A 27,460-nucleotide genomic window follows, 5' to 3' on the forward strand; every position below is an offset into this window, starting at 1 on the left:
TTAGCTATTTCCATATATTACATTCCCTGTTGAAATTCTCAGTATGCTTTTAATTGGTGTGGCTGTATTCTGATTGATACATCACTTCAAATGCCCTCTCATAAAATAATAAAAACATCTTCATTTTAAGCAGAATGGGACATGGGCATAAACTTTAACTTTCTAACATACTAGCTGTGTGAAGTTGGGAGAGTTACCTAAGTCTTCTGTGCCTCAGTTTCCTCATCTATAAAATATGGTTAGTAATAGTCACGTATATCACAAGGTTGTTGTGAGGAAAAAACTGGTTAGTACATGAAAATCACTTAAAAGAGTAACTGACAGGCCGGGCTCAGTGGCCCAGCTACTCCGGAGGCTGAGGCGGGAGAATCACTTGAACCCGGGAGGCGGAGGTTGCAGTGAGCCAAGACTGCACCACTGTATTCCAGCCTGACAGAGCAAAATTCCGTCTTGGGGCGGTGAGGGGTGGGGGCGTGGGGAGTGGGAAGAAAGAGCAACTGACATGCAGGAAGTGCCTGGTAACTGTGAGGTACTAATTTTTTTTTTCTTTTACCTAGGAGGGTATTCCTGTAAAACTTCATTACATCATGATTGTCACCAGCACCCACAAAATTCCAGTGATATTCCATATAAAAATATTCAAAGTATTTAGGGTTGTGCCAAACAATTTTAACTTACTAATCAGAATAGTTTTCATCTTGCTGGAAACCATACATATAACTAGGAAAAAGGAACAATCAGAGTTGCAACTAAGGAACAATTGTCTATGCTCCTAGTATAAATGGAAAAAGTAAACATGAATCATTTAAACATAAAATTAAGCTTCTATTTAAAGTCATTTCAGAATTAGTGTCCTGTTACACTGAGTTATCATGTATACCAAATTCAGATCACCATTAAAATCCCATAAAGAAGATAACTCAATTTTGAGGTTTTTCTTTTCTTTCTTTCTGTTTCTTTTATTGAATCAGAAGGTATTTCAGGATCTTAACGCACATCAAAACCACCATTATTAAATAGGAACATCAGTTATCACCACTCACCCAGAAACTTGCAAGAGATTAGGCTTAATATGTTGACTTCAAATTATATCTTAAGGGTTGAGTTTTTAAATACATTCCTGATTTGAGGGTGTAGGCAGAAGACGACATGGGTCTCTCATAAAATAAGAGTTTCTAAAAGATGCTGACATCAACTTTCTAATTGTTTCCATTTCAGCTAAGTTAGAGTTTACTATAATAAAAATTTAAAACAAGATCAACATCTCTAAAAAAGTAAAAGTTCTGACTAAATACTTTTGGATGAGTGTCTGGTTAAGTATTCATACAGTGCCTTTTCTAAGCACTGGATAGCAGTAAACACAAAAGACAGAAATCCCTTCCTTCAGGGAGATTACACCTTAGTAAGGAAGATAGACCATGAACAAAGAAACAAACAAAAAAGTAAATTGTGTTTATATGAGAAGGTGACAAATGCAGTGAAGGAAAACTAAGCAGAGAAGGGGGATAAAAAGAGCAGGAAAACAATGAAGTGGAATTACAACCTTAAATAAGGAGATCCAGAAAGACCTCAAAAAAAAACCTCTGTGTATAAGTATATGCCTTAGTTTTTTTTTTTAGCTTAAATAATAAAAATTATGTAACAAGACCCCAATCAGTAAAATATGCCCAGAGGCCCTTAATACTACTAAGAAATGAACAACTGTAATTACAGATTTCAAAAAAATGCAAGGATTCTTTCCATCATCTACTATGTAAGAAGTTAGGAATTCTTATCCCAAAAGGACTTTTTAAAGAAGTTTTAAAACAGGAACTCGGAAAGTGGTCCTAAATATAGAAACAACCAAAAATCCTCTTTAATAAAAAGATGAAAAAAGTTAAGTGCCATTAAAATCACTGAAATTGGTTGGATTTTTAGAGTTCTTAAGTACATAAAGTATAAATAAATGGGAACCTTGAAGTAAAACAAGTAATTTGTTCTCAAAAAATAAAGAGAAATTTTTTGAAGATTAGAAATGTGGCCAGGACGGTAGCTCATACCTGTAATCCCAGCACTTTGGGAGGCTAAGGTGGGTGGATCACTTGAGGTCAGGAGTTCGAGATCAGCCTGGCCAACATGGTGAAACCCCGCATCTACTAAAAATACAAAAATTAGCCAGGCATGGTGGTGTGTGCCTGTAGTCCCAGCTACTCAGGAGGTGGAGGCAGAAGAATCACTTGAACCCGGGAGGCGGAGATTGCCTTGAGCCGAGATAGCACCATGGCACTCCAGCCTGGGCGACAGAGTAAGACTCTGTCTTAAAAAAAAAAAAAAAAAGTTAATAATAATAATGATAATAATGTAATAGCCATTTTGAAGCACTAAAAGGAAAAATTCCAAGAATTAATGAACTTGAAGTTAGAAAAACTACCTATGAACAATAAACCAGAACATATCATATAAATGTAAGCCAGATCCTAATTTTAATTATCCTAAATGGTAACACAAATAATTTGTATATCTATGCCACCATTTATCTGATAATTTCAGTTCATCAACATTTTATATTACCTTGGTTCATAAAAAATAAGAAATAGTACTTAATGAGATTTATGAGAAACAAAACTCTGATGTCCTGCTAAAATTATAATTTAGCCAAAAACCTATGTCTCATCCTTCTATCACTTTTCTCTTACCACTTTTTCACTAGTTGGTATCTTCTTGAAAGAACATAAGAATAAACCCTCACCGATGTACCCAAACACACTAATATTCCTAATCACTAGAACCATCATAATCATATGACCAGCAAATTTTTCAAGGTACTGTCCTTATGTTTCACCTCAGTTCATCTTGACTTTACATAATATGGCTGTGAAATAAACAGATTTTACTATACTCAGTTAAAAGAAGAACGTGATATGACTTATGGAGGAGTGAAAATGGTATGACTAGGTTTCAGTGCTAGGGTGTGCTGCAGGCAGGATTAGATTCACAGTCTATGAGACCCACTGCCCCTCATCCTTACTAAGCAGCTTCCCCTCACGCACTTCCACAACTTCCACAGTCCATTTCCAGCTATCTTGGGAGATAAAGGACTATAGGAAACTACCTATATGGCTTATATTTGATATGGTCTTTTATGAGAAGAAGCCTGAGGTAATACATTTGTGTTTTAAATAGTTTTACATCTTATTATTCCTCAGAGAAACTAAAAAAGCATCACATAGATCATCATTTTATGCTCACAATATTTTTTACTACATAGTATTCATCCTCCTGTCCTCAAATTGCAAGTCTGTGCCAGAAGCAGGTAAAACTTCGGTCCATCATACTGAAGTTAACATAAAATCCACTCTTTTATAGTTATTGAATGAACCACACTCAAAGCTGTGTTTTAGGTAGGTCCACAGAAGAGACGGTCTGTGTTTACACAGTGAATATTGCTAAGTCCAAATGGATCACTATTCTAGATACTACTTGCTTATAGAAAGCATAAAATGGTGCTCAAGAAGAGTCGAAATAGAATCCTGACCTGTAGAAAACTAAACCACATTCGCTGTAGCATTGTTAGAAAAAAATGAAAATTAGAAACAGTGTGCTATCATTAAAAAGAATGAAATACAGCTACCTGGAAAGAGAATCATGCTCTACTGGTTTTTCAAGATGGAAATTTGGAAGGTTGGAGAACATTATATATAGCATAAAACCTTTCTGCTTGGAAAAAAAAAGTATGTATACATACATATGTGTGCTTGTAGGTGTGTATCCATTTTTAAAAATCACATCAAGCCTACAACTATTATCTGTAACAGGGAAAAGGAGGACTTTCATTTTAAATTATATGTAGTTTAATTTTGTTTTTTAGCAAATATGAATTAATGATGGGTGGTGTTAAGGAATGGCCAGAAAATATTCCTAAATGTCAGCAGTCATGTTAAAAACAAATTTTCTGCTGTTTCTGAAGAGGCATTTTCTGTTGTACTGAGTTTCATGGGCTTCAGGCCTATTTAGGTTTTTGGGTGGCATCTTTGCCAATAACATTTTCTCTTTATTCTGTGTTTTCTTCTTCCATTATCCCAACATCAATATGTATCTGCCAAGTCCTAAGGCTTTTTGCTGCTTAATTATCTACCTCACTTCCTTCTGTCATTTGACCAGCTAGGGGCTGTATTCTCCTGTAACTTTCATGTAAATCTCAAGGCCCATTCCTAATGCCATATTCTGCATTTGATGGCCTTGTCTATGAATACGCTGTTTTTATCATATGATCTAACATTTTCAGCATTTCTTCATAAACGTAAAACCAAACACTGAATCATGAGCAAAAGGTCTATCAATAGAAAAAAGATGTCTTATGGTTTAATTATGAAATATATACTATCTGATGGTCACATGTGCAAAATTTTACATATATATAACAATTTTCATTGAAGCACTGTTTTAATTGAAAGAGACTGGAAACACCTAAATGTCCATCAGTACAGGGCTGGTGAACTATATCATGGCACATTTCATAGAATGAAATATGCTACAATCATAAAAAGAGAATTATGACATTTCATGAACCAATATAACACAATTTCCAAAATCTAACAAGTGAAACAAAAATTAAAGCACAAAATGGTGTATAAGCTAACATTTGTACAAAAAAGAAAAAAAAAGATATATATACATAAAAGTATACAGGTATACACACACACATTTTCTTAATTTTTCATACTTACTTGCTTCTGGCAAGGTATACTGGTCATTTACCTCTATCTCTCAGCCCTACACCCACCCTTCTATACTCCGTTCTATACTTGGGGCTGGGACTCTGAAAATCACATTTCCTAGCCTCCTTGCCATTTGGCTTCCTGTTAAGTTCTGCCATTATGAGACACTAGCAGGAGATCAAAAAACAGGAAAAAGAGAAGCTTCCTGCCTCTGGCTCCAAAAGTGAAGCCAGGGTAGCACAATTCTGGATGTCAGCAGTACCTTTTTAGGGGTTCTAGTCTTGTCAATGTGGGACCTCTTCAGCAGATCCAGACCCACTTCCACAGTATCTCCAACAATGCAGCAGCAGCTTTGAAGGTTATGGGCTCCAAACTTTTCACAGTACCCATAAATCCTTTCATAATTTTTAATTTAAACAAATATCCAAATAATAACTTTTAATACTATAAAACAATAAAACCAATTCCTGTGTTAAGAAAATAACCTGTATACCTATGTGTAAGTTTGTTTCTAGACTAAATTCCTGAGACTTCTAATTTAGATATAACCTACTGTTCCCACCAATTTTCTAAAATCTCTCATGTATAGAAGCATGAGTATATCTATACACTAAACTACATGTAAAAAATATTGAAATTGAAGTAAAAATTTTTCCTTTCCTTTTTTTTTTTTAGACAGAGTTTCTCGTCATCCAGGCTGGAATGCAGTGGCACGATCTGGGCTCACTGCAACCTCCACTTCCTGGGCTCAAGCGATTCTCCTGTCTCAGCCTCCTGAGTAGCTGGGATTCCAGGAGCCCACCACCACACCCAGCTAATTTTCGTGTTTTTAGTAGAGACGGGGTTTCACCATGTTGGCCAGGCTGGTCTCGAACCCCTGACCTCAGGTAATTTGCCCACCTCAGCCTTCCAAAGTGCTGGGATTACAGGCGTGAGCCACCATGCCCAGCCCAAATTTTAATTCAAAAAATTAAAGGCAATAGATGTTTAACAGGAAAAAAAAAAAAAAGGTGACTATACTCTGAAGCACATAATCTAAAACTGTGCTATTCAACATGATACCCAGTAGTCACATGTGGCTACTTCAGTTTAAAATTAAGTTAACTGAATGTTCCTCAGTTGCACTAGCCATGTTTAAAGTTCTCAATAGTCACACATAATTAGTGACTACCTTATTTGACAGCAAAGATTAGAGACCATTTCCATAATCACAGAAAGTTTTACTGAACAGTGCTACTTTATCTTAGAAGAATGAAAGAAGTATTCCTAAAGAGGACCACCTCTTATTGGGAAAACTCCTTAATGGATCCTTTCTACTTTTGTTTTTATTTTTTGATACAGAAAGACAGAGGCCACTAGGAATGGTGCGAAAGGAAGAATGCAGAGAGGAAAACAAATAGTTCACTTTCTATGTAACAAGAATTTAGGAAGTTGCTAATGGTCTCTTGCGAAGAAGCTCAGGGGTCTGGAAGGATTCAGAAAAGGAAAAAATGAGACAGGTTATGAGAAGTCAACAAGATAGAAGGCAAAGGCATGCTGAGGAAAACAGCTAGTGAAAAATTCCCTGTGGCAATGAGACCAAAGAATTTAAGGTAACTTATGTCTAGTATTCAAGTTAATGTTGGTGCCTATACTGTACAATGCTTAATCTTTTTGGTTATCCCTCAACCTTACATGAGAATCTTTCATACAAAAGAGCAACGAATTAGTGGACCTCTGAAACCATGAGAAAAAAAGAAAACTTCAGGCATATAAAAGGGATAGACCGTAAGAGGGAGAACCAGAGTGGGGCTATAATCACTCAACAGGAGCAAGAAACTACAGCACAAGAACCCTAAGCACCCAATAAAGTCTCACAGATACTGGGGAAGACTCACGACAACCTACAATATTAGGAATTAGAGCTGGAGCCATTTTTATAGAAAGGGTAACACCAAACAGTAGGATTATAGGCCATCCAAGTGACAGACACTTGGAACACACATATACACATCAGGCATATATTTATGCCTCTATTCTTTTTAAATAAGAAACTATACAAGATAGAAAAAAGTTGGTCAAGATTTTTTAAAATGACACTTTTGAGTATTTACTATATGTCAGGCACTATTATAAGCAATTTACATATACTAACTCATTTGAACCACAGCATAACTAAAGTATTGTCACAATTACCATTATCTTATAACTAGGAAACTGAGAAAGTAAATAAGATGTAGAACATAATTTAAACCCAGGATGTCTGGACCAAAGCAATTGCTTTTACCTCCTATACTATACTGCCTCAAAATTAAAGTTCAAGTGACCGGTTAGGAAATACTAATTAATCTTTTCTCTCTTCCTATACATAAAAGACAAACAGAACAGTTTTGGAGTCTATGATGCTCAATAATTTAGCAATCCTAATAAAATCTGAAAAAGGAATCCTTTAGATGTGTTTAAACTTATATTTCAGGCTAACTTGTTGGCTAACTTAGGACAAATAAGGGCTAGTAATAATGCAAAAATTTTAAGAAAGGGAAAATATCTAGAATTGTTACAAAGCTCTAATTCTTAATTTCATTTGTTAAGGAGATTGAGCCTTATTCTGAGACATGAATACCATGCAAAACTTCAAGGAAGAGCAGCCATTATCTTTGTATAACAAAATGATATTACCAGAAAAAGGATAGCTTCTAATGAACCTAAAGTAACAAAAGTTAATGTAGAATTGGAAAGAAGATTCCTTAGCATTCTGTTTGTAATTATTAAATGTTGAAGAATAACAAAGATAGAGCAGAGGAAGGGCTTTGTATTGAGAATATTTCTAAATAATATTCAGTTTTTCCCCCTTGGGAGTAAAAAAAATGAAAAGTCACATAAACTACATTTTAGACTCAGGTAGTGGTTTAAAAATCTATCATGAATCAGAGGTAACACTGAGCTAGCTGGCACAACCTAGTTAGAGAAATGTTGTTATTTCTATTGTTAGTCCATTTTTTCTTTCAATTAAGAAAAAAAATGACTGAGTTAATAATAATGTGCCCCACTCTTCTGACTGATAACAAAAGCTATCAAGAGCAGTCCAATTTCTGATAGCCCAGGACAAGGGCATTTTTAGAAAATCAAGATTGGGCAGCTGAGATACACATCTTGGTTGTTCAGATAATGCCTGGAGTTCTAGTTGGCCTTCTCACAACTTCACCCAAAAGAACAAGCCCATACTAATGAAAGAAGTGACCCAGCACAGTAAAACCTGATTCAGAAGAACTCATTAACATCACGGTCATTCTTAGCCTCATCCATTCAGAGGGAGAACGTCAAATTTGGAAGAAGTAGTCTACTTTGCCTTGAACCAGGGTGAGAACATTGGATAACGTTATAATAATTGATAACAATTGGTGCCATTTCAATCATTTCCTTTTTATTATAATAATCAACTCAAATAAGTAGGCCTCCCTATTTTACGTTCCAATGGGACTATTTTGATTTAGGTAAAAACCTGGGGGTAGACTAGGGAGGGTTTAGGTAAGATTGTTTTTTTACTACTCAGACTAGTTAAGAAGTCATTCAAATAAGCAGCCTTAAATTTTCCACCTGATCCAAGAGAAAATCAGAGAGGAAGCAACCCTCAACAGGGTACAGAGCTCTAAAATATTATATTCTCCTTTTTTACCATCCATGGTTAGGGGGAAAGGGAACCAAGACACCAGAGTACAACCTAATGATGTCACATATTTATATTTTTATATATATATATATATATATATATATATTTTTTTTTTAACTTGAAAACCTTCGAAGGCTCCCTTTTGCCAAAGATAAAGTCCAACTTTCTGGCATGGATGCAAAGGTCTTCATGTACAGTTGCCTGTGGATTGTAATATCACCTTAGTTGAAACCCCAGGAAAACCTTTCTAGGAAAAGCTATTTCTAAGGTGGAGAGGGGAGGAGAGTTTAGGTAGAGGGAATATGCCACTGAGTAAAGCCCAGATGACAGAAGCCCTAAGGTATACAGGGAAACCCAAGCAGCTGGATACTGTGGAACGTAAAATGTGAGGGAGGAAATAGCGAACTATTGTAATTTAACCAACTGAAATTATCAAGAACCCTTAGGATGTACTCAGCAATGGCTTATCACAAATCTATCTCCAGGCTTCCATCTTTTAAGCTCAGATAATTTAATAAGAGAAAGGATTTTCTCTTCTTTATTTTTATTTTTAAATAACTGCACAAATAATATACGTATTCCTTGTTTAAAAGAATTCTGTAACTAAGGATAAAATCCCTTTGAACCCTTTAATATCCCCACTCCCAGAAACAACTAGTCTGACATGTATATTCTTTCAGAATGTTTACTATACATTCGTAAATATATACCCACAAAAATATATAGTATTACTTTATGTTCTAGGGTTTCCAGATACATGGCATACTTCGGCTTTCTTCTTTTACTAGACAATGTTTTAGAAGTCTATCTACGTAAGTCCAAATAGATCTAACTTATTATTTTACATTATAGAAAACTTAACAGCTCAATTAATTTAGCTATTCCCGTACATTGGTTATTTAGGTGTTGACAATGCATTTTTACAGCACCATTCAGAGTTTGGCAACCTAGATAGGGAAGAATAGTTCTGAAAATCACATACACTCATCTCCAAAGTCAAGAAATAATGTGTCTTCTTGGTGATAATAGTTTGTTTTCAGTTTGACGCATCTTGTGAAAGTGAGTTAGAGAAAATGAAATAACGATAAATACTTGTCAATATGTGTGAATCTCTTCTGAAATTCTAATTTTATTTCCACCAAACAGTCCTAGAAATTCTGTATATACATTTTTCACTGAGCTCAAACCCTAGGAGTCTAGTATCTAGTGATTTGCTCAATTCACATAATCCATTTGAATCTAAATACTTGAACTTCCTTGAATAAGTTAGCAACATTTTTCTTTTTTGATGAGGTTTAATCATCACTGTATCTAATATCTTACAATGTTGGTAAGAAAATACAGCTTTGGGAACCCTCGAGGATTAAGTGAATTGGGCTAGTTCAAAATGGTCCTTGATACAAGGAAGGAGATCATTGAGGAATCTTTTCATTAAGTTTCTACTGCATGAAAACAAAAATTTTAAATTTCCAGAGTACACTATAGGTTCTTTTTAAAACACTGTAAGTTGACAGTGGTTAAGAATACAAAAAGACATCCTTCTTGCAATCTCAATCACGTCTTCTATAATACCAGTGTTTACAAGTTAGAAAGGTCATAGCCCTTAGTCTTCTAATTAATGATTTAATGAAACATAGATACACCAAATGTTTGTTTTGATTCGAATAAACTTTTGAAATCAAATTTTTATTATACTGCATATATTCCTTCTATAGTAAAACAACTGAGTTCTTACATGTTCTGACCAAACCTCTAAAATTCCTTATCTGCAAATAAGCCCTATCAGTTCACATATACTAGTTAATTAAAAATAAGAGTAGGGGTTGTGTGCATTTGTTTACTTCGAGTAGCAGCTGGATGTCAAGAAGGCTATACCTCAGGCAGCGAACTACTGGCAATGAGTTGTCTGTTGTGCTCTCGATGTGCTGGGGACCAAACTGGCGAGCTCACCAGAGGTAGTATGATTTCAAGCAGCACCGTCCAACAGAAATAGAAACGTGGGCCACAAATAAGAACGATATGTATAATTTAAATTTTTTTTTTTTTTTTTTTTTTTGAGACGCAGTCTTGCTCTGTCGCCCAGGCTGGAGTGCAGTGGCGCTATCTCGGCTCACTGCAAGCTCCATCTCCCGGGTTCCCACCATTCTCCTGCTTCAGCCTCCCGAGTAGCTGGGACTACAGGCGCCCGCTACCACGCCTGGCTAACTTTTTGTATTTTTAATGGAGACGAGGTTTCACCGTGTTAGCCAGGATGGTGTCCATCTCCTGACCTTGTGATCCACCCGTCTTGGCCTCCCAAAGTGCTGGGAGGCATGAGCCACCACGCCCAGCTAAAAATTTTTTAATTTTTAATTTTCATGGGTACATAGCAGTATATATATTTATGGGGTACATAAGGTATTTTGATACAGGCATATAATGTGTTATCCAATTTAAAACTTTTAATAGCCATATTTAAAGAAAAGTTAAAATTAACTTTAGTAATATGTTTTATTTTACCTAATATAGGCAAAATACTATCACTTCAATGTATGACCAAAATTTTAAAACTATTAATGATATTTTATATTCTTTTGTTCACACTGTCTTTAAAATACTGTACTTCACACATATAGCACTTCTTAATTGGATCACATTTCAAGTGCTCAAAAATCTATATATGGCTAGTGTTTACCATATTGGACAGCACAGATATAGAGGAAAAACCAAAAGCATTGGGATTAACATAGACCTAAGTCTGAATTCTAGTTCCATAACTCACTAAGCTTTGTGACCATTAGCCAGTTATAAAAACACTCTGAGCCTTGCTGTCCTCATCAGTAAAACAGAAATAATATTACCTGCTTTGCAAATTTCTTATAAGAATTAGAGATAATATATGTAAAATACCTTGGCACATTGTATGCCTGGCACATAACAGAGCTCAATAAAATCCTCATCATCCTCATACACATAGGAGACAAATAAGGATCACTGTAAGAAAGGTCAAATTCCAGTCAACCTAGGTGCCTATCAGTGGTGGATTAGATGAAGATGGGGTACATATACACCATGGAATAATACACAGCCTAAAAAAAATGAAATCATATCTTTTAGGCAAGATGGATCAAGCTGGAGGCCATAATACTAAACAAACTAACACAGGAACAGAAAACCAAATACTGCACATTCTCACTTATAAGTGGGAGCTAAACACTGAGCACACATGGACATAAACAGGGGAACACTAGACACTACGGACTACTAGAGGTGAGAGGGAGGGAGGGGAGCATGAATGGAAAAACAACCTATTGGCTGCTATGCTTACTACCTGGTGACAGTATCTATACCCTAAACCTTGGCATCACGTAACATGCCCATGTAACAAACCTGCACATGTACCTCCTTATCTAAAATAAAAGTTGAAATTTAAAAAAAAGAAAGAAAGTGAAGGTGGAGAAGAGAAAGGGAAGAACTTGAAATAAGGTTATCAAAATGTTTTCTAACTAAAATCAATCAGCGGTCATCCATACAAAATAAAAACAAAATCCACATTTTCCAAAATTACTATATTGTTAGAATGAGAGATATGGTGGAGGGCTTATAACTCACAAATTTTTTAGAGCAAATTTTTAAAATTTGCTTTCTTGATTATTGTTGCCATACTAATATTACTTTCCATTTCTAAAAGGAGAAAACGGCTGGAAAGGTGACTAGAAAATTGAGTGGCACAGAAGTGGCATGGGGATAAAAATGCTTATACATAATCTATAAAAACTATACTATGTATACTGATAACTAAGAATTCACTATATAATACATAACAAACTTTCTTCAAATAATCGTTATAGTATGTTTTCCATTCATTTATATAAGATCAAAATGCAATACAGAAAATCTATAAAACATACCTCTGATAAAAATGTTTGAGCTGATTTCTGAGCTCCTACATGGAGCAGATATTCATATACGTAGAGTGCTAACCTGGAAAACAAATAAAACATTTATTGAGAAGAAGAATATTAAAATTCATTCTTTAAATAATGCACATCTTTCCATTGCTGAAATATCTTACACACTAACAGTGACCAAAAATAAACCCTTCCTATGCTATTTCAATAGCAATTATTAATAATACATGTATGTTCAGAAAGAACTTAAAGTAATTAAAAGTAGCACATGAAGAAAAAGACAAATGTATTTTTTCTTGGCAAGAAATATATAGAGATTTTTTTCTTGAATCATCTCACTTATCATAAGCTCATTCCCACTGCTGTATCTACTATTAATAATCTCTAAATTCCATTTGAAGGCATAATAACCTTTCATTAGTAAAAGAAATGAATTAAGTTAGTGAACTTTCCCAACACTATGTCCTTCAATCTTTTTGGTGAATGTTAATGTAAACTCTAGCTGTTTGTAGAAACATATGCCAAAACTGTGCTGAATATCCATTTTAATATTTGCTCAGCAACTTCTCCTTATTCTTTAGATTTGATTGTTAAACCAATAATACTTTAGTTTACAAGGCATTCAGATTCACAGCAAACTACAGCATTATGTAAACTTTAAAGATATCAGATCATATTAAGCATATGGGAGCTTACAGTTTAAAGGTTAACAAAATTATGTATAAATTTATCACTCAAATATAGAATATTGAATGCGTTGTATACACAAACTACTCTCATTATCTTGTGGATTCAGAATTTTCAAGCTACACCATGTGGCTCAATTTCAGTTGAGCTGTTAACAAAATATTATTCATAAACCCAAATTAGTCTGAGGCAGTATTTTTAATGATATCTTGGCCCAATGCCCAGATAGCTCACAACAGTTCAGTTTCTGCTACACTATATTTACCAATATTGAACCAGGTTTACAGTAAACAATACAATGTAACAATAACCACAATTCTGTGGTTATAGTTGTACCACTTGTCTTGCCAAGCAGATTTTCGACTTTTAAAGATTGATTGCATTTACAAAAATGAGTATTTTCTTTATTTTCATGAAAACATATAATGCATCTGTCATGAAAAGAGAAAGCTTGTACACATTCAGTTGCTCTGTCCATTTAATTCTTTCCCCATTCCAAAATTGCCAAATATTGTAGCTACTAAGCACCTTGAGAGAGTAGACCTATTAAAGTTACTCACAGAAAGTAAGTTATTGACCGTGAGGATGAATGTAATTTAGAAACATCTCCTAACATATTCAAATTGAATGACACGTCCTACATCAGTGCTTCTCAACTGCTTTTCCTACCCTAACACAATAAGCCTTATAGCATGCTCCCTTCAGTAGCAGTATCTCCCTGTGGAAGTGTGGCTTATCACCCAAAGTATATCATAAGGGATACGGGAAATTGGAATATTCCTGTAGTTTCAAACAAACAATCCTGCTGGTGATTCTTATCACATATTCTTCAAACACATACCCCATACCTTTCTCCCCCCACTAGTGACTCTCAACTCTACCGCATGATTCAGTGCCCATGATGGCAAATTGTACCTTGGAAAAGGATAATATTTGTAAAATCTTCTTGGATAGGCTGTGGAACCTCAAAATTGCCTGCCAGTGGCAGTCCTGCCCCACTGCCTGAAAAAAAACAGACTCAGGTAACTCCATGTGGCTTGTAAAACCTTGGGCCTAGAGCCAAACCAATGGTTAGCATAGGAAAGAAATCCCCACCTAAGTAAAAGGCTGAACAATAAAGCTGGTCCACCAAGCTTGGGGAATTTGAAAGTGAGAGGCAGAGAGTGAATAAAGCAGGGGCACCATGTTATGGTGAGAACCTGTTATGGAGAGAACAGACCTCAGAACAGTCAAGGCTGTGTCCTTTCAGTAAACCCCATTCTTTAAGTTAAGTGAGTTACCTCCTTGTAACGTCTTCTTTTTCATATTAATGGGGATAATACAGTTCTTCTAAGTTTTCTTTAGTACCTAAGAAACAAAAAGCTTACCTCTTTACAAGTAAAATCAAAAGTGATAGTCCCCACTTTCTCCCTCTGTAAATCTAAAATAGTGATTCTAAAAAATGTATTAGAAGGGACTGAGAATAATTGGAGGTCAGGGTTTCAACTGGAGATTCTGAAGTATCTTCCAAGGGTGTGAGCCCATCCTACTACTATTAGAATCTGCTGTGGCAGCTCATTGTTACCAACAGGGTGATGAAGTAGGATCGGGCTGAGAAAACCTATCTATAATGCTACCTCATATATTCATGTTCTGCAATCTCCTTTGAACAAAATTAATGGTTCTCAGGCCATAAGAATCTATGCTCCAAAAAGGGTGTCAGGGAGCAATGCATGGGTGAACAACTAATTAAGTCTACTGCCATGATGACTCCATAATACATGATCAGCAATCTCTAATTTTTTTTTTTTTAATTTTCATAGGTTTTTTGGGAACGGGTGGTGTTCGGTTACATGAGTAAGTTCTTTAGTGGTAATTTGTGAGATTCTGGTGCACCCATCACCCAAGCAGTATACACTGTACCTAATTTGTAGTCTTTTATCACTCACCCTTCTCCCACCCTTTCCCACAAGTCCCCAAAGTTCATTGTATCATTCTTTTTTATTATTTATTTATTATACTTTAAGTTCTGGGATACATGTGCAGAATTTTCAGGTTTGTTACATAGGTATGTATACACGTGCCATGGTGGTTTGCTGCACTCATCAACCCCTCATCTACATTAGGTATTTCTCCTAATGCTATCCCTCCCCTACTGCCTCACCCACTGACAGGTCCCAGTGTGTGATGTTCCCCTCCCTGTGTCCATGTGTTCTCATTGTTCAACTCACACTTATGACTGAGAACATGCAGTGTTTGGTTTTCTGTTCCTGTGTTAGTTTGCTGAGAATGATGGCTTCCAGCTTCATCCATGTCACTGCAAAGGACATGAACTCATCCTTTTTTGTGGCTGCATAGAATGCCATGGGGGTATATGTGCCATATTTTCTTTATCCAGTCTATCATTAATGGGCATTTGGGTTGGTTCCAAGTCTTTGCTTTTGTGAATAGTGCTGCAATAAACATACGTGTGCATGTGTCATTTAGAATGATTCATAATCCTTTGGGTATATACTCAGTAATGGGATTGCTGGGTCAAATGGTGTTTCTAGTTCCAGATCCTTGAGGAATCGCCACACTGTCTTCCACAATGGTTGAACTAATTTACACTCCCATCAACAGTGTAAAAGCGTTCCTATTTCTCCACATCCTCTCCAGCATCTGTTGTTTCCTGACTTTTTAATGATTGCCATTCCAACTGGCATCAGATGGTATCTCATTGTGGTTTTGATTTGCATTTCTCTAATGAGCAGTGACAATGAGCTTTTTTTCATGTTTGTTGGCTGCATAAATGTTTTCTTTTGAGAAGTAACTGTTCATATCCTGGACCCACTTTTTGATGGAGTTTTTTTTTTCTTGTAAATTTGTTTAAGTTCCTTGTAGATTCTGTATATTAGCCCTTTGTCAGATGGATAGAAACAATCTCCAATATTTTAATTATCACCTCTGTGTACAGGATTTTCCAAACCTATCTCTGTAGTGCTATCCTCTGTCCCAAGCTCCAAACCTGCTTCTCCAAACTAAACTACTGTTTTAAGTTTGGTGTTTTTTGTTTTTTTTGAGACGGGGTCTTGCTCTATCATTCTGGCTGGAGTACAGTGGTGCGATCAGAGCCATCATCCTGCCTGCCTCAGCCTCTCGAGTAGCTCAGACTACAGGCACACACCACCACATCTGACTAATTTTTAATGTTTTTTGGTAAAGACAGGGTCTTGCTATTTTGCCAAGGCTGGTCCCCAACTCCTGAACTCAAGAGATCCTCCTGCCTAGGCTTCCCAAAGTGCTGGGATTACAGGCATGAGCGACTGGACCTGGCCAAGTTTGTTTCCAAAAATATGTTTCTCTCTTAAATTGACCATATCCAAAGTTAAATTCACCTTCTCCATCTGTTTTCATAGTACCCGTGCTCACCTTGAATGGAACACAATTTCTCTGAATGTCAGTTTTTTCATGTGTCAAATAGGAAGAATAATACTTTGCTTGTATTGTCAAAAGGATTAGAAAGCACAGTAAGTAATAACAATTGTTATAATTTTGGCCAATTACCAAATCATGTATTGGATTCTAAGGCACTATCTCTCCCACATTTGCCACTCCTTTCTTTCCTCCTTCCTGCTCTGGAGGAACCACCGGGAGTCACAGCAAGAGCAGGAGCTATAATATTTGCTGTAGCTTCAGATTATGTATTACCCATTAGCTCTCCACAAAAGGACACTGATCCACCAGAAATAAGAATGTCCAGAAAGTTCTGGGGGGAAAGCCCTGTAATAAAAGATACTGTTTGAAAACAATTGATTCCGGCAGAGGGGAGTGACATTGTCCATCCACGCAGGTAAATCACAGCTTGGTGCCATGTCTAGTAATGTGAGATCACCAAACATAAGAAAGCAACATTTTGAGCAGGGCATAGTGGCTCATGCCTGGGAGTAATCCCAAGAAGTGGAAGGCTGAGGCAGGAGGATAGCTTGAGCCCTGGAGTTTTAGACCAGCCTGGGCAACACAGCAAAACCCCATCTCCAAAAAATATATATATTTATATATATTTTTAAAATTAGCCTGTATGGCTCACACCTGCAGTCCCATTGATTTGGGAGGCTGAGGCAGGAGGATCACCTGAGCGCAGGAGTTGAAGGCTGCAGTGAGCTATGATCACATCATTGTCCTCCAGTATGAACAACAAAGTCAGATCTTATGTCAAGAAAGAAAGGAAGAAAGGAAGGAAGAAAGAAAGAAAGAAAAGAAAAGAGAGAGAGAGAGAAAGAAAGGAAGGAAGGAAAGAAAGGAAAGAAAAGAAGAAAAAGGAAGAAAGAAAGAAAGAGAAGGAAAGGAAGGAAGAAAGAAAGAAAAGAAAAGAAAAGAAAAAGGCAACATTTTATTTGGATTACCCAACAGTGAAAATTTAAAGATAAATATTGAATATACAAATATTTGAACAGTAATACTTTTTAATTAACGTTTTCCTTTTTATGATCGTTAAGAAATTTAAGTACTTTATTAAAATACAGAGTGGCTATTTAGCATAGTAGCTAATGTGATCTAAATACATAGAAACAAATTAACAAATACAGTAAGAGTCAGCTGCAAAAAGTAGAACCAGTCTTTCTTTAAAAAACATTGATTAATGAAAAAGCCTATCAATGATTCATGGATCATATATCTTCAAATTATCTTCATTTCATTCTAATTTTAAACTGAATATCAATGACCAAGTTATCAAAATGATGACCAACAATTCTAGAGAGGGAGCCGAAGCAGGAAATACAAAATATATCTGGTACAGCTCAGCACCTTCTTTACTCCTTGGTCACTACAGGCGCCTAAACTTTAAAAATAAGAACAGAGGTAGAGATTAAGATGAGAAGAACACAGAGAAGAGCCAAAGCCTGAGATCATTAGATAACACCTACACATGTGATGGACACTAGACTCACTGTCCCTCAACTACACACACATGTACTCACAACTACAGTGGGAGGCAGACCGGAAACATCAACCAACAGTGATAAAATTCCATAATTGGAATTGTATCGGTCTCCAGTTCTGACAGTCAAATCTCCTTCAACTAGGCTTCATGAATTCAATATCTATAGTAATTTGGATTAGAACAGGTCTTCGGTTTAATCTTCTAATCTATTTTTTAAGAGTGGGAGGACCCCACTTACTCTTTATTTTGCACATGATTCTAACAAAGGGGGTTTTTTTGATTTAAAAATTATACAATTAGAAGGAAATTAAAGATACATAATTTTTTTTTTTTTTTTTTTTGAGATGCAGTCTTGCTCTGTTGCCAGGCTATGCCAAGATTGCAGTGGCGTGATCTTGGCTCACTGCAATCTCTGCCTCCCAGGTTCAAGTGATTCTCCTGCCTCAGCCTCCCGAATAGCTGGGACTACAGGTGCCACCACGCCCAGCTAATTTTTGTATTTTTAGTAGAGACAGGGTTTCACCATGTTGGCCAGGATGGTCTCAATCTCTTGACCTTGTGATCCGCCCACCTCAGCCTCCCAAAGTGCTAGGATTACAGGAGTGAGCCATCACGCCCAGCCAGATATATAAAAATTAAAAAATAGATAAAAGTGTTCAACTGTTGACTGTCCCTACAAAAATTAAATAAAATTAAAAAGCAATAAAGGACTGAGAAAACAGGATCTGTAATCCTATTTTCTTTATACATTAAACATATTAGCCTTGACATAACATATAGCCTTATGTCAAGGTTAATATGTTTAATATATAAAGAGGTTTTGGGGAACAGGCAGTGTTTGGTTACATGAGTAAGTTCTTTAGTGGTGATTTGTGAGATTTGTGACATAACATATAGCCTTATGTCAAGGCTAATATGTTTAATATATAAAGAGCACAAATAAAATGACACGTCAGAATATGAAGACCTATGAAGATCTTAGTTTTTAAATAATGAGCAAGGTAAGAAAATGAAAATTCAAATAAGAAGAATGGTTACACATGGCCAGTAACTCCAAAAAAAACTGTTCAACCCCTAATCATAACAAGTATTTCAAAATTTCACTAATGAATGTAGCAAAGACTTTAAAAACATTAAAGCATTCAATGCCTATAAGGGTGAAATGTGGAAGTGTAAATGGTGCAACTTTTCAGAAAAATACCATGGCAAAATGAAAAAGTCGTAAGTCTTTTTTTTTAAGTGCAGAACAGTTTGTATAGTATGCTCTCATCTGTATCACAGAAATATTCTCTGTACATGCAAGCACTGGAACAAGTCGCTCCCATGCTTCCCACGCTCATGGAATCATCTGAGTTCAAACAGTGTCTTTTATTGCAGGCCTTTTTTCCTAGAGACTGGGGGCCTGGAATAAGAGGGAGACTTTTCTAACCGCATAACTTTTCTTCTGTTGATTACTTCCCCTGATCTTATATTTCCTATTTTGAAAGAAATAAATAAGCACTAAAAAATTAAATATTAAACCTTTACATCCTTTTATTTTCCAGTAATTTTTTTTCTAAAATACTACGATAAAGATTCAGAAAGCCAAACAATTTATAATGATGCCTGGGGCAAAATTATAGCAGTGAAAAACTGGCAATCTAAATATCTGAGAAAAAATAAATCATTAGATTATGATATATACATGTGATGGGGAAATATATTTTTGCTAAATGTTTAATGATATTAAGAAATGCTCATAATTCATTGTTAAAATTTAAAACTCCCAAATACATACAATGTATGTAGAAAAAGCGTAGAAGGAAGTAAGAGTCATGGCTACTGGCAGAAACAATAAAAATAAGAAGTAACAGATGAAGTCCAACTAGTATGAATGGGGCAAAAAAACTAAGTAAAGCAGTGAAACTAGTATGGCCAACTTGGAGTTGGGCCAAATATCCCTGTGCCTCCCTCAGAAGGCCTGAGGGCAACTCTTATTATAGTACTGTCCTCTAATCAACCATCATAATGGTAGCTTTATGTCTCCAGTAAAAGATTAAACTTTGTGGCACTCTAAACAAATATCAAAGGTATTCAGCTATATAAAAATATTAAATCTCTGGTTTATTTTCTGCAAATTATTTTCCCAATTAATTCTGACTTAATTTTAGTCAGGTTTTTTGGAGGGAAGGAGGATTTAGCTATTTAAAATAAAATTTTGACAACAGAACAAAAACTTTATTTTTGAATTTGATAAATAAAAATTGTATAAAGTTTTGTCATATAAATATTCGTAATATACAACATGATGTCTTGATACATTTATATATTGTGGAATGACTAAATCAAGCTAATTAACATATCCATTGCCTCAAATATTTATCTTTTCTGTGTGTGGTGAGAACACTTAAAATCTACTCTCTCAGCAACTTTCAAATATACAAAACATTGTTATTAATAATAACTACAGTCACCACATTACCACATTGTACAATAGATCTCTTGAATGTATTCTTAATATCTAGCTGAACTTTTGTTATTTTAGACACACATCTCCCAAATCCTCCCTACTGCCTGCCGATGACCACCATTCTATGCTGCTTCTATAGGTTCAATGTTTTTAGATTCCATACAATCGAGCCTCCTTATCTGTGGGTTCCACATGGTTGGATTCAACCAACCTGGGATCAAAAATACAAGCATCCCCCAGTATCCACAGGGATTGACTCCAATACCCTCACAGATACCAAAATCCACAGATGCTCAAGTCCCTGATACAAAATGGCATAGTGTCTACATATATCCTATACATATTCTTCTGTACATGTTAAATTATCTCTAGATTACTCTAATACCCAGTACAATGTAAATGCTAAATAGTTATACTTTATTTTTTATGTTGTGCTATTTTTTATTGTTGTATGATTTTTTCCAAGTATTTTTTATCCTTGAATGCAGAACCCACAGATACTAAGGGCTGACGGTATAAGTGAGATTATACAGTATTTGTCTTTCTCTGCCTCACTCATTTCACTTAACATAATGTCCTCCAGGTTCATCTATGTTGTCAAAATGACAGGATTTCCCTAATGAACATTGATGCGAAAATCCTCAATGAAATACTGGCAAACTGAATCCAGCAGCACATCAAAAATCTTATCCACCACGATCAAGTCGGCTTCATCACTGTTATGCAAGGCTGGTTCAATAAACGCAAATCAATAAACGTAATCCATCACATAAACAGAACCAATGACAAAAGCCACACGATTATCTCAATAGATGCAGAAAAGGCCTTCGATAAAATTCAACATCTCCTCATGTTAAAAACTCTCAATAAACTAGGTATTGATTGAACATATTTCAAAATAATAAGAATGATTTATGACAAACCCATAGCCAATATCTCATTGAATGGGCAAAAGCTGGAGGCATACCCTTTGAAAATTGGCACAAGACAAGGACGCCCTCTCTCACCACTCCTATCCAACATGTTATTGGACGTTCTGGCCAGGGCAATCAGGCAAGAGAAAGAAATAAAGGGTATTTAAATAGGAAGACAGGAAGTCAAATTGTCTCTGTTTGCAGATGACATGACTCTATATTTAGAAAATTCCACTGTCTCAGCCCAAAAAATCCTTAAGCTGATAAGTAACTTCAGCAAAGTCTCAGGATACAAAATCAATGTGCAAACATCACAAGCATTCTTATACACCAACAAAAGTCAAATAGAGAGCCAAATCATGAATGAACTTCCATTCACAATTGCTACAAAGAGAATAAAATACCTAGGAATACAACTTACAAGGGATGTGAAGGATCTCTTCAAGGAGAACTACAAACCACTATTCAAGGAAATAAGAGAGGACACAAACAATGGAAAAACATTCCATGCTTATGGCTAGGAATAATCATTATCATGAAAACAGCAATACTGCCCTAAGTAATGTATAGATTCAATGTTATTCCGATCAAGCTACCATTGACTTTCTTCACAGAACTAGAAAAAAACTACTTTAAATTTTATAAGGAACCAAAAAAGAGCCTGTATAACCAAGACAATCCTAAGCAAAAAGAACAAAGCTGGAGGCATCATGCTACCTGACTTCAAACTATACTATAAGGCTACAGTAACCAAAACAGCATGGTACTGGTAGCAAAACAGATATATAGACCAATGGAACAGAACAGAGACCTCAGAAATAACATCACACATCTACAACCATCTGATCTTTGACAAACCTGACAAAAACAAGAAATGGGGAAAGGATTCCCTATTTAATAAATGGTGCTGGGAAAACTGGCTAGCCATATGTAGAAATCTGAAACTGGACCCCGTCCTTATACCTTACACAAAAATTAACTCAAGATGGATTAAATACTTAAATGTAACACCCCAAACCATAAAAACACTAGAAGAAAACCTAGGCAATACCATTCAGGACACAGGCATAGACAAAGACTTCATGACTAAAACACCAAAAGCAATGGCAACAAAAGCCAAAATAGACAAATGGGATCTAATTAAACTAAAGAGCTTCTGCACAGCAAAAGAAACTAGCATCAGAGTGAACAGGCAACCTACAGAAAGAGAGAAAATTTTTGCAATCTACCCATCTGACAAAGGTCTACCAGAATCTACAAGAAACTTAAACAAATTTACAAGGAAAAAACCAAACAACCCCATCAAAATGTGGGCAAAGTATATGAACAGACCCTTCTCAAAGAAGACATTTATGTGGTCAACAAACATATGAGAAAAAGCTCATCATCACTGATCATTATAGAAATGCAAATCACCACAATGATATACCATTTCACACCAGTCAGAATGGCAATTATTAAAACATCAGGAAACAACAGATGCTGGCGACGCTGTGGAGAAACAGGAATGCTTTTACGCTGTTGATGGGAATGTAAATTAGTTCAACCATTGTGGAAGACAATGTGGCAATTCCTCAAGGACCTAGAACCAGAAATACCATTTGACCCAGCAATCCCATTACTGGGTATATACCCAAATAATTATAAATCATTCTACTATAAAGACATATGCACATGTATGTTTATTGCAACACTATTTACATAGCAAAGACTTGGAACCAACCCAAATGACCATCAATGGGTCAAGAAAATGTGGCACATATACACCATGGAATACTATGCAGTCATAAAAAAGAATGAATTCATGTTCTCTGTAGGGACATGGATGAAGCTGGAAGCCATCATTCTCAGCAAACACACACAGGAAAAGAAAACCAAATACCGCATGTTCTCAGTCATAAGTGGGAGCTGAACAATGAGAACACATGGACACAGGGAGGCGAACAACATAAACCAGAGCCTGTTGAGGGCTGGGGCACCAGGGGAGGCAGAGCATTAGGACAAATACCTAATGAACGTGGGGCTTAAAACCTAGATGACAGGTTGATAGGTGCAGCAAACCACAGTGGCACATGTATACTACGTAACAAATCAGCACATTCTGCACATGTATCCTGTAACTTAAAGTAAAATTTTAAAAAATTGTTTTTTAAATGACAGGATTTCCTTCCTGTTAAAGGTTGAATAGTATTCAATTGTGTATATATAGTCTGTTTTCCTTCATCTGTTGATGGACACTAAGGTTGATTCCATATCTTGTCTATTGTGATTAATGTGGCAATGAATACGGGAATGCAGATATCTCTTTGACATACTGATTTTATTCCCTGTGGATATATAGAGTGGGATGGCGAGATCATATGGTAGTTCTATGCTTAATTTTTTGAGAAACCTCCATACTGTTTTCCATCATGGCTGTACTAATTTATATTCCCACCAACAGTGTACAATGGTTCCCTTTCATCCACATCCTCAACAACACTTATCTTTTTTTTTTATTATAGCCATTCTAACAGGTGTCAAGTGATACTTCATTTTGGTTTTAATTTGCATTTCCCTGATAATTAGCGACACTGAGCATTTTTTCATATACTTGTTGGCCATTGGTATGTTTTGAGAAATTTCTATTCGTGTCCTTTGCCCACTTGGTAACTGGGTTATTTGTTTTCTTGCTATTGAGTTGTCTGAGTTCCTTTATATATTTTGGATATTAACCCCTTATCAGAGGTTTGGTTTGTAAGTATTTTCCCCCATTCCCTAGGTTGTCTCTTCACTCTGGGATTATTTCTTTTGCAGAAGCTTTTTAGTTTGATATTATCCCATTTACCTACTTTTGACTTTGTTGGCTATGCTTTTGGGGTCATATCCGTGAAATTATTGCTAAAAGCAATGTCATGAAGCTTTTCACCTATGTTTTCTTCTAGTAGCTCTATGGTTTCAAGTCTTATGTTTAAGTCTTCAGTCTATTTTGAGTTTGATTTTTGTCTGTGGTATGAGATGACAGTCTAATTTCATTCTGCATGCAAATACAATACAGAACTTAGATATATTCATTCAAAAAGCACTTAAGTAATTTCTCTCTGCCTAATACATGAATTTTAAAATCTGAGAAAATGTCATTGCCATACCAACAAATAAAATTATTTCCAACTGGCCAGGTACGGTAGCTCATGCCTCTAATCCCAACCCTTTGGGAGGCCGAGGTGGGTCAATCACCTGAGGTCAGGAGTTTGAGACCAGCCTGACCAACATGGTGAAACCCTGTATCAACTAAAAAGACAAAGAAGTAGCCGGGCGTGGTGGCAGACGCCTGTAATCCCAGCTACTTGGGAGGCTGAGGCAGAAGAATCGCTTGAACCTGGGAGGCAGAGGTTGCAATGAGCTGAGATAGGGCCACCACACTCCAGCTTGGGCAACAAGAGCAAAACTCTGTCTCAAAAACAACAACAAAAAAATTATTTCCAATATACCTTATGAAAATTACAACTTCTGCCCCGGTGCAGTGGCTCACACCTGTAATCCCAACACTTTGGGAGGCTGAGGTGGGTGAATCACAAGGTCAGGAGTTCAAGACCAGCCTGGCCAATATGGTGAAACCCCATCTCTACTAAAAATACAAAAATTAGCTGGGCGTGGTGGTAGACGCCTGTAATCTCAGCTACTCAGGAGGCTGAGGCAGAGAACTGCTTGAACCCAGGAGGCGGAGGTTACAGTAAGCCAAGATCGAGCCACTGCACTCCAGTCTGGGCAACAGAGCAAGACTCAATCTCAAAAACAAAAACAAAACAAAACAAAAAAGAAAATTATAACTTTTAAGAAAGAAACCTGAATTCTTGCCATTCATATGAACAAAATCCATTACATGCTTGCCAGTAGGTATCATCTAACAGTACTAGGACAGATGAACTATTTAACTAATTACGTATCTACAACACAGACTGTTACTTAAGTGTCTAATTACAGATTCTGAACCATTCTTGTAAACGAATGAATGTACAGTCTGGGAAAGGAGTAAAGATCTTACTTCACTCAATTCTTTCTATGGTCTAGTTATCTAATTTGAGGTTAAATACAACGCTCTAAAATTTAGAATTGGTAGAAAATAAGAAAGATAGGCAAGATATTAAAGGTAAGTTTTCTAAGACAGTATGGTTGATTCGCAAACAAGTTTACCAAGAAACACATAAATAAAAGGTAAATACTGCCTTTTAATTACCTGTTAGCTTACAGCTAATTCCTAACTCTCTTTCTACATATATACATGTCTGTATGTATGTATATATGTATAATACAACTATATATAACAAATCATTATTTAACAGAAGTCAGCTAATAAAATGACCTAATTTTTAAATCCCAATTTATAGAACAGTTAAAGTAGATATGACTTTGTATCATAGAAAGGATTTTTCAACTTTATGAACAGGATTCATCAAGTGTTTCCTTTACATTATATGTGTTGGTTATAAAATCGTATGATTTAATGTCCACAAAACTTTTCAGATAATGTACTATATATAATGTGTGCCAGTTGTAGACAACATTTGATTATGCCTCACAATATCAAGGTGCACAGAGTTATGAACTATGCATAAATATCATTAGATAAGTGCCTATACAATGAGAAATCCAACTACCAATAAATGGCTACATCTGTCAACCTGACCATAATATCCTATATCTACTTTTCTACTTAGGTCTGTCTATTACCTGTTAAAGAACCTGTCTTCTGCAACCTATCCTTTTAATATTCAAAAAAAAATGTAAGGTTGAAACTGAAAAATAGCCATTTAATATTGGAAAACATCCAACTTTAGCAATGACAAATGATTTTGTTGGTATTTTGCCATTTTCTAACATTTAGCAAGTAAAAAGATTCAAATAAAAATAAGGCATGCAAATTAATGCATTCCCATTTGTAATTTTAAAGTTCTTTGAGTTAATTCACTATATGTGCAAAAAATGGCTCTTCCTAGTTTCTCTTGAAATTAAACTACTATAATATACATTTTCTGTCTTGTTTATCTCTGTATATACTTTTTAAATTTTAACTTTAGTTTTTTTGTTTTTTGTTTTTGTTTTTGTTGAGACAGAATCTCACTCTGTTGCCCAGGCTGGAGTGCAGCAGCAGCATCTTTGCTCACTGCAACCTCTGCCTCCTGGTTTCCAGTGATTCTCATGCTTCAGCCTCCCGAGTAGCTGGGACTACAGGCATATGCCACCATGCCTGGCTAATTTTTCTGTATTTTTGTATTTTTAATAGAGATGGGGTTTCACCATGTTGGCCAGGCTGGTCTTGAACTCCTGCCTTAGCCTCCCAAAGTGCTGGGATTACAGGCGTGAGCCACCGCACCCTTTTTGGTCTTGTCAATCTCTGTATCTTCAGCTCCTAAAATAGTAGGTAACTAAGAAATATTTTTGAATGCATTAATGACTCTCTCAGACCACACATAAGGCATTTGTAGAATCTTTTGGTTTCTTCTATTCAAGGCATTCAAGGAGAAAGTTTAAGATCTCCCCTTAGATACCTATCTTAGCACAGCATCCTCTCAGTATCCTTATGATTCAGCCTGTCAACTAAGTACCATACTGTTTGACAACATGAAAGTTACTAAACAATTCCTTCACACTGATTTCTAATTTCTATACACAAAGAGGAATTTTTTAGAAAGAAATAAATTGGTTTGTTTAATTGTGGGTGACAGATTTTTGGTGGTTTGTTTGTTGTTATTTTACTAAAAAGATCCTCAAAAGCATCTTTCCTCCTTATTTCCTTTTAAAAGGAAATAAAGGAAGTCTGTCAAAGATGAGATACTTGTAGCAGTCTTATTTCAGGATTCTCTGTTCTGTTCCACTGGTCGGTGTGTCTCTTTTGTACCAGTGCCATGCTGTTTTGGTCACTGTAGCCTTGTAGTATAGTTTGATGCCAAGTAGCTTGATGGCTCCAGCTTTGTTTTTTGCTTAGGATTGCCATGGCTATTTGTGCTCTTTTTTTATTCCACATGAATTTTAAAATAGTTTTCTCTAGTTCTGTAAAGAATGTGAATAAAATTGCTTTGGGCAGTATGGCCATTTTAATGATACTGATTCTTCCTATCCACGAGCATAGAATGTTGTTCCACTTGTTTTTGTCATCTCTGACTTCTTTGAGCACTGGTTTGTAGTTTTCCATGTAAGCAAGGTTAGAGAATAAATAATAAAAGGAAGGTAGAGGGCTCTGCAAGGGGTATTTTAGAAAGAATGGTCTAGCTGCTGCCACACAGCACTGATG

The 27,460-nt window shown here is 35.9% G+C and overlaps 1 protein-coding gene across 7 annotated transcripts in view; it reads right to left on the minus strand.

The window, feature by feature from the left end:
- SSBP2 (single stranded DNA binding protein 2) overlaps nt 1–27,460 on the minus strand; it is a 328,973-nt gene that overhangs the window by 207,101 nt on the left and 94,412 nt on the right. For all 7 annotated transcript variants that reach the window (XM_025388417.1, XM_025388415.1, XM_025388416.1 and 4 more), the window contains exon 2: nt 12,237–12,309. In XM_025388417.1, the coding sequence (XP_025244202.1) occupies nt 12,237–12,309 (73 nt within the window). The remainder of the gene's footprint in view (nt 1–12,236; nt 12,310–27,460) is intronic.

Source organism: Theropithecus gelada, chromosome 6 (genome assembly GCF_003255815.1).
Source record: "Theropithecus gelada isolate Dixy chromosome 6, Tgel_1.0, whole genome shotgun sequence".
Classification (NCBI taxonomy): domain Eukaryota; kingdom Metazoa; phylum Chordata; class Mammalia; order Primates; family Cercopithecidae; genus Theropithecus; species Theropithecus gelada.